Source organism: Aricia agestis, chromosome 17 (assembly GCF_905147365.1).
Source record: "Aricia agestis chromosome 17, ilAriAges1.1, whole genome shotgun sequence".
NCBI classification, from domain to species: domain Eukaryota; kingdom Metazoa; phylum Arthropoda; class Insecta; order Lepidoptera; family Lycaenidae; genus Aricia; species Aricia agestis.
This window is the reverse complement of record NC_056422.1, coordinates 268756-276661: the sequence shown is the minus strand read 5'-3', so window position 1 is coordinate 276661 and position 7906 is coordinate 268756. Positions and strand designations below refer to the sequence as shown.

Sequence of the window (7906 nt, the reverse complement as noted above, 5' to 3'; positions counted from 1 at the left end):
TGACAGCGAAAAGCGTGTCGTTAGATCTTTTTTAATTGCCTTTTAGTGGGAGCGTGGGAGTGACATATTTACTGGTCCATGGAGGGCACGTCCCCACCCGGAGGCCCGGCACCACCCTGTACAGGCGGCGGCATCTTGTCCATGTCCTTCTCCTGCGCGTGCATATCTGGAGCCGGTTGAGTCGCCTGGAACCTGTTCGCCGGGCGGTCCTGCCCCGCGCCCTGCAGAGCCAGCAGCGCGCCCATGTAGTCGTCGTGTGCGGCGATGACGTGGTCGACGACGTAGATGACGTCGACGTGCTTGCGCGCCAGGTGCTGGTACAGGCGCATGTGGTCGCCGACGTTGGCGAGCATGCCGGTGCGCACGGCCAGCGTGTAGATGCGCCGCATGTCCACCGTGTACTGCTGCAGTCTGCGGAAACACCTCTCAACATCAGGATGCATTACCGCCGAAGTTGTGTTGCGAGGAGTGTGTTTTAGTATCCAATATCGCGTGCAGCCTGCGAGAGATGGAAGGCTGTATCTTAGCAACAATTCTATTGGATGCTAAAATACATTCCTCGCATCACGGACTCTGCTAAGAATTAAGATGCACACATTTCCACCGCTGTATATCCTGGCGACCCAGGATATACAGCGGTGGAAATGTGTGCATCTTAGCAGAGGCCGTGTTGCGAGGAATGTATTAGGGTGAATTTCAACAAATGACCTTTTTTTTATCATATCGGTGAACTTTTTTATTTATACATATTTTATATACTTTTCAGGTTTATGTATTCTTTAGGATACAAAATGTTCCCAAATTTAATATCATTAACGTATCATTTAAGACTAAGGAGAAAATTCAGTTTGAAATCTGGTTTCCACCGATATGATAAACCGGCACCGATTTGTATTTTTGTGCACCGATATGATAAGCTTAACCACCGAAATGACATACTAATTCAGCGATGTGATAATATTATTTTTATTATCTTAATATATATATTTCTTGTGTGCGTGTGTATGTGACTGAACTCCTCCTAAACGACTGGACCAATTTTGATGAAATTTTTTGTGTGTGTTCGTGGAGATTCGAGAATGGTTTAGATTTACAGTTTGGTCTGCTGGAAAATGTTTTTTCAATTAATTTCTTATTTATAAGGAGTTGTTGATTTTGGAATGTTTTACATTAGATCCGGCGGACGGCGCTATCATCGCATTCAATATTATTCTATTTCAATTTTAGTTTGTCCTGACAGATGGTGCTACGATTAATTTGAAAAAAAATTTGTTATTCAATTCATGTGCTGATTAAAATATTAAATAAATAACACATAGGCTACAATTTTAACCGACTTTCAAAATGGGGGAGGTGTTATGTTCGTTTTCTTATATTCAACGATTACTCCGCCGTTTGTTAACCGATTTTCAAAATTTTTCTTTTGGTATATAGGGTATCATCCCAATTTGGTATTATATTCAGAAAAGTGGTGATCTGATGAAGGATCCATAAGTAATCGAGGGAACTCCTCAAAACTTATAGGGAAACATATGGTGACTTCGGTTTCGTGAGAAGTATTCTAAGCATATGCTACCAACAAGTAAGATTTTGCACCGAGATATACCTGGTATACCGTGGTTCGGAAGGTGCTGAGAGAATTCCTGATTCTTTATAGATACAAGTTTGGGAGTTTCGGCGTTGTTTTAAGAACAGAAAGCATATGCTACTATGCAAATTACATTCCTCATCATCATCATCATCATCATCACTACCATATATACCATTTCATAGTCTTTTAGATCGAGACTCGAGTTTGTCAAGCGATAATTAAAAAAAATCTATATCTACCTAATATTATAAACCTGAAGAGTATGTTTGCTTGAACGCGTCAATCTCAGAAACTACAGGTCCGATTTAAAAACTTATCTCAGTGTTAGATAGATCATTTATCGAGTAAGACTCATCATTTATCGAGAAGGTTATATTATATTATTACTCTAAGACTAATACGACAGAAGAAACTCAGGAAAATGTGGGAAAAACGGGGGAAATATTTTTTATGGGAAAATGTACCTACGGATTCTGTAAAATTTCTAATTTACGCGGGCGAAGCCGCGCGGGACATCTAGTAATATTATATTTATGTAACGAGTCTCTCGGTAAAATAGGACTACGATCAGACATTTTGTGGGCCTTGTGTGGGTATCGCGCAAAGAACAAGAACAAAATAATAATAGTAATCAGAAATAGTTTTTATTACAATTCACAGAATCACACTCACTCTCTCAGGAACACTTTTACACTTTACAACACTTCACTTTAATAACTTCACTTGGCACACGTAGCACAAACGAAACTAGGGACAGTTCCGGAACGTGTTGGCTAGTTGGAAGCCCAGACGAGACTGATCGCACCTTCTGTCGACTGGCACAGGAGGGGAAATTTCCCTCTCCATCTCTCCCACTCCGACACGCCCCGACTCTATCAAAGCGCGCCACTAGATTCATAAAGATGGCGCACTTAAGTTCCGTTTCCGTTTTTGACCGGATGCGACATATGTATTTACTAGCTGTTGCCCGCGACTTCGTCCGCGTGGACTTTAGTTTATAGCGCGCGGTGTCAACAAAATTTGTGTCAAATTTAAAAACTTTTTAAAACCCTGGTAACTGGTACCCCTCTTAGGGCCGCGCTACACCGGAATGGCAGCGCTGAAAGTGCTCGCCTCGCCGCTGCCATTCCGGTGTAGCGCGGCCCTTAATTAATCAAAATACCCAAAAACAGCTGTGCAGTGTGCACATAATCTATACTGATATTATAAATGCGAAAGTATCTCTGTCTGTCTGTCTGTCAGTCTCGCTTTCACGCCAAACGCCAAAACTACCGAACCGATTGTAATGAAATTTTGTATACAGATAGTCTAAAGCCTGAGAAAGGACATAGGCTACTTTCTTACTGAAAAAAAGGGTTGTAAGGGGGTGAAAATGCGTAAATTTGTTCAAATTAAGTTAGTTCCAAAAATTCATAATAGATGGCGCCGTGCGTCTGCTACATCGCGCTGACGCTTGCTCAAAAGTCTTTCTATAAGAGGTGGTATCATCTTCCATCTAAGTTTCGATTTTTTTCGATTGTTGATTTGTTCTACGGTAGGTATTAAATAACTCAGTACTTTATCTGTGCAGTGACGTAACCTTAAACCTATCAATGATAAATAGTTTATGGGTAAAGTTGTGTAATTGTTGTTGGGGGCTAAATAAGCTTTAAAATTTGGCATAAAATATAAAGCTTAATATAAAAAAAATTAAATACTTATTGTGTGCACACTGGACAGCTGTATTGATTTAAGGGGTACCAGGGTTTTTTTATAAAAGCATTTGACACAAATTTTGTTGACACCGCGCGCTATAAACTAAAGTCCACGCGGACGGAGTCGCGGGCAACAGCTAGTTATGAATAAAAACAATAATATATAATAAAATAAGTATGATTAGTTCTGTTACAATAATGAAGTAAAAAATAAAACGCCATCTGTTTTCATATATTAGAATTAAAATGTTGATTGCATTGATATATTTTCTGGATGGAATATAGGCCAACACGGTACACTCGAACTCCTTAGAAATGCAGTAGGAGTTCTATAAGATAAGATAGATTGATTATTATTATACCAAGTGATAATATTATTAAACATAATATTCTAACGTATTAAAAACTATTAACAAAAACATAATAACTAATAAGTATGATTAGTTCTATGTTACAATGAAGTAAAAAATAAAACGCCATCTGTTGAATCGTAATAGAACTAAAATGTTCATTGCATCAATATATTTCTGGATTTTTTATAATATTATACATAAAATATATTTAAGATTTTTGAAATATTATTTTAATACACATCCAAGACCCAGGAACATTGAAAACTTTTTGTTCCGCCTGCGGGACTCGAACCCAGGACCCCCGGGATGAGCGCTGGCCACGCGCAATGCGAATTAATTTTCATCGATATTTTCATGGAAATAAGATATTTTCCCACATCAAAATGTAGCCTATGTCCTTTCTCAGACTCTAGAATAACTGTGTACAAAATTTCATTGCAATCAGTTCAGTAGTTTTGGCGTGAAAGCGAGACAGACAGACAGACAGAGATACTTTCGCATTTATAATATTAGTATAGATTTTGATCAAGAACAGGGTGCTTAAAATAAAATTAAAATATTTTTAAAATGTTTTACAATATTTGAGTGGATTTCAGCAACTTGCGTTTTATATAATTTTGGAGGAAATTTTTGTTTCCACCAAAATTGGAGATTAGGTGTTTACGGGAAACTGGTACGACAACCACCACCTAGACGAGTTAGCTTATGACAGAATGAGGTGAATGGCGTATTTTTTATGCTTCAAAAATCAATGGTATTTTGTAAAAATAATGTTTTACACACCCTCTTACCCACCAAAATTGGAATTTGCGAGAAAAATAATCATTAAAAAAAATTCGTGCACTTAAGTTATAGCACATTAACTTAACTATAAACAAACGAAAACTCTACCGATATTCAAAATAACAACATGATATTATTGCCACAAGTAGGATAATTTAAGTACACCAAAATTGCATAAAATCGGAGGTTTTGTGATAAAACGGTTTTCTTTCATTTCTGGCTGGAAACTGGTACGACCCAGCCCACAGCCACCTCCTAAACGGGTTAGCGTATGGCTGAATGAAGTAATGGCGTATTTGTTATGCTTAAGAGATCAATGGTATTTCTTAGAAACAACGTTTCGTAAATCCCACCAAAATTTAAAAATTCTCCGCGACAGACCTAAACTGTGTCATAAAAACTCAACTACGGAAGTTAGAACAATAAAATTGTATATCAATTGTATTATGAAGAGTCAACTATATAAAAGGACCACATAAAAATAAAAATCTAATCCAGTATAAAGTTTTCTGTTAATTGGTCTAGATATTGAGTAAAATAGTTCGGGAACAAGCCACCAAAATTGGAAATCGCCTATAAATTATGTTTATTTTCTTGGAAAATAATAATTATTTAAAAAAAATAATAAAGATAGGCCCAAATTATAAGCGTTATGTTTTACTTTTAAAATCAAAAATGAAAACGATATCTTCAAAAAATAAGATAGCTTTCAGCCTTGCCGCGCAAAAAAGCGGTTTGGGAAATCCAGTCATTTGATGTAGGGATATAGATTAAATATAATAATAAAATTTATCATCGTTGCCTTTATTAAAATGAACTAGATCACATCTAGTTCATTTTAATAAAGGAAAATAAAGTAAAAACTTTAAATGGCCCATACATCCTTACATCAATTCATTCATCATGCGCATTTGTAATTTCTTTGTATACTTAACGAAATGCCACTAGATCAACCGATATGATAAAATAATTCACCGATATGGTAAAATTATCAACCGATATGATAAAGCAATCCACCGATGTGACAAAACTGTGCGTTGGTCATGATTCCAAACACCGATATTAGATTTAAGACACCGATTCGTTTTTTCTTATAATTTCGGTGTAAATTATCATATCGGTGGCTAAAATGACCACCGATTACACCGATATGAGAGCAGCGACGTGAGAAAAAACGCACTTTTTAGGAAAATTATAAAAAATGCATTATAGCTAAGATAAATTTGGTTACAGATAATGAAGCTTAATCACTTAATACATTAATTAGAACCAAACAACAATTTTAAAACTATTAATTACATTTAAAAAATTCAATCACCGATACTATAAAATAATTGCCCGAGAACATTTTAATGGCATACTTATATTGTTGGCACGAATATGCAGCGGTTTGACGAAAATCTGTCTTGACTGCATGGAAGCACACACTAAGGAGTAAATTAAAATTGGGGTGGGGAGACTGTCCGACTCGTCGATGAAAAGTAATGCTCAAATTTCTTTTATCCAGCGATATGAGGGAAATTCTCAGGACAAGTACATTTGTGCCTCTTAGTAACTATAATCGTTAATTATGTAATAAAATATGGTATATAATAATTAATAATAGATTAACTAATATTCTACGAAATATTATAAGTTATACCCTTAAATTATTCATATTTTCTAGTATGTAAGCGTTTTTGTTTGTAAAAAAAGTAGAGGGACAGCACCGATTTGATAAAAATAGATCTTCAAGTTATTTATTTCTATCTTTGTAATAGTCCTAGGCATATTATATTTTTGCCACAATCCTATAGCTACCCATTGAATAGTAAAACAAATAATTTACAACAATATTCCCTTTTTTTAATAGTAATTTCAACGAAGACAAAAAAAAAGCCGTTTGGGAAATTCACCCATTATAACGTCGAATTGTTGCGCTTATGTGTTGCAAATGAAGCGAAAGCGATTATATTGATTCGATCGAAAACACATGCCTCGCGACGCAGCGCGGCGCCGATAAGAACGCACAAAAAGCCGGTGAAAATGATAATTTATGTTATTATATTCGACGTCAGTCAACGTTCAGTCTCAACAGTTTTCTTTGCAATTAAACATATTTAAGCGCATTGACAAAACGCTATCTCGCGTGAACTAATGGCAAATATCTGACCTGTTGAAGATGAACTTCATCCGGAAGCCGGGGTCGCCGCGGTACTTGTCCAGCACCGGCGCCAGCTCGCCCATGTGCTCCTGCGCCGCGTACAGCACCTGGACGAAGGGGAAGCTCGTTTTATCTACGCAGATGATAGGTAGTGAGATAGACAGACATAAAGAGAGAAAGTCGACAATTGCCGAGCAAAATGTTGCTGAGCTGATTAAGTGACCATCAACCCATGGCGTCACATTCATGGCATTTGGAATTAGGGCACTCTACAGTCTACGTCCTCCAGAGTCCCGACAATTTGCAACATTTTATGACAAAAGCCATTCTACCATTCACCTGCTTCATGAGATCCATAACCTTATCCTTGTACACGTGCTCATCCTTGAGTATATAGGTGTGGTATCTGCGCATCCCCCCCGCCGCCGCCGCCCCCGCCGCCCCGCGCCGCACCCCCGCGTCGCTGACGAAGGTGGCCAGCTCCTCCATGAGCTCGGCGTCGGGGGTGCTGTTGGTAGTCACCAGGGGGAAGTCCTCCAGCAGGTTGGCGTAGTTCAGCGCGTGAGCTAGTGTCGCACCTGCGCTCAATGACAACTTAGAGCAGTGTTTCCCAAAGTTTAAAGTTCGCGGCCTACCTTGTGTCATGAAGACAAAAAGCGGTATGTTGCTGCCGCTGACCATATCATCATCGTCAGCCTACTGACGTTCACTGCTGGACTTGGGCCTTTTCTAAAGCTCCTCACCACACCCATTTCAATTAAAAAACGTACCGTACGTAAGTACGACAATCGTCCTATAGTTTCAGGGCCCACCACGACCCACACTTTGGGAAATGCTGACTTAGAGCAATATGAAAAGTACCTGCTCGTCAGCAACTCAGCAAAATAAATCTTAACAAAAACATTGCAGAGCGATGTGTAGGTACACATGACTCTTATCGTCAAAAAGACATCTTTGTTGGTGGTGAAGATGAAGAATCCTAAATCATGAGTACATAACTACATATAATAAGAAATACTAAACAAAAATGTTATTATCCAGTCTTTAATTTGCTGATAAACACTCACAGTGGAGTACCAGCAGCGCCGTGTACATCGTTTATGATTACAACACTGTTTAAGTTTCTCGTTAGTCTACTATAAAAATTTCAATTGGTTAATTTTGACATCAGGCTGATGACACGTTACATAATGTAAAGTATAGTGTTAACACGATACTTTACATAGCATGAAATGAACACTCTATCTATACTTGCTTAGATTTTGCACTTTTAGACAAAAGTTTACGATAAATTATTAAACATAACACAACACCGTGCAAAATGGAGCGTCAGTCAGTAAAG

At 37.9% G+C, this 7906-nt stretch overlaps 1 protein-coding gene across 2 annotated transcripts; it reads right to left on the bottom strand.

Annotated features, from left to right (window-relative positions):
* LOC121735349 lies at positions 1 to 7682 on the bottom strand. Of its 2 annotated transcripts, none has more exons than XM_042126147.1 (4): positions 7632 to 7682; positions 6904 to 7142; positions 6574 to 6671; positions 1 to 411 (listed from the first exon to the last, which is right to left on the bottom strand). In XM_042126147.1, the coding sequence occupies exons 1-4, from the start codon at positions 7657 to 7659 to the stop codon at positions 69 to 71; spliced, it is 708 nt and encodes a 235-aa protein (XP_041982081.1). In that variant the 5' UTR covers positions 7660 to 7682; the 3' UTR covers positions 1 to 68. The 2 variants fall into 2 exon arrangements, with proteins under 2 accessions (XP_041982081.1, XP_041982082.1); XM_042126148.1 differs by having other exon boundaries at positions 6925 to 7142.
* Positions 7683 to 7906: the final 224 nt, after the last annotated feature.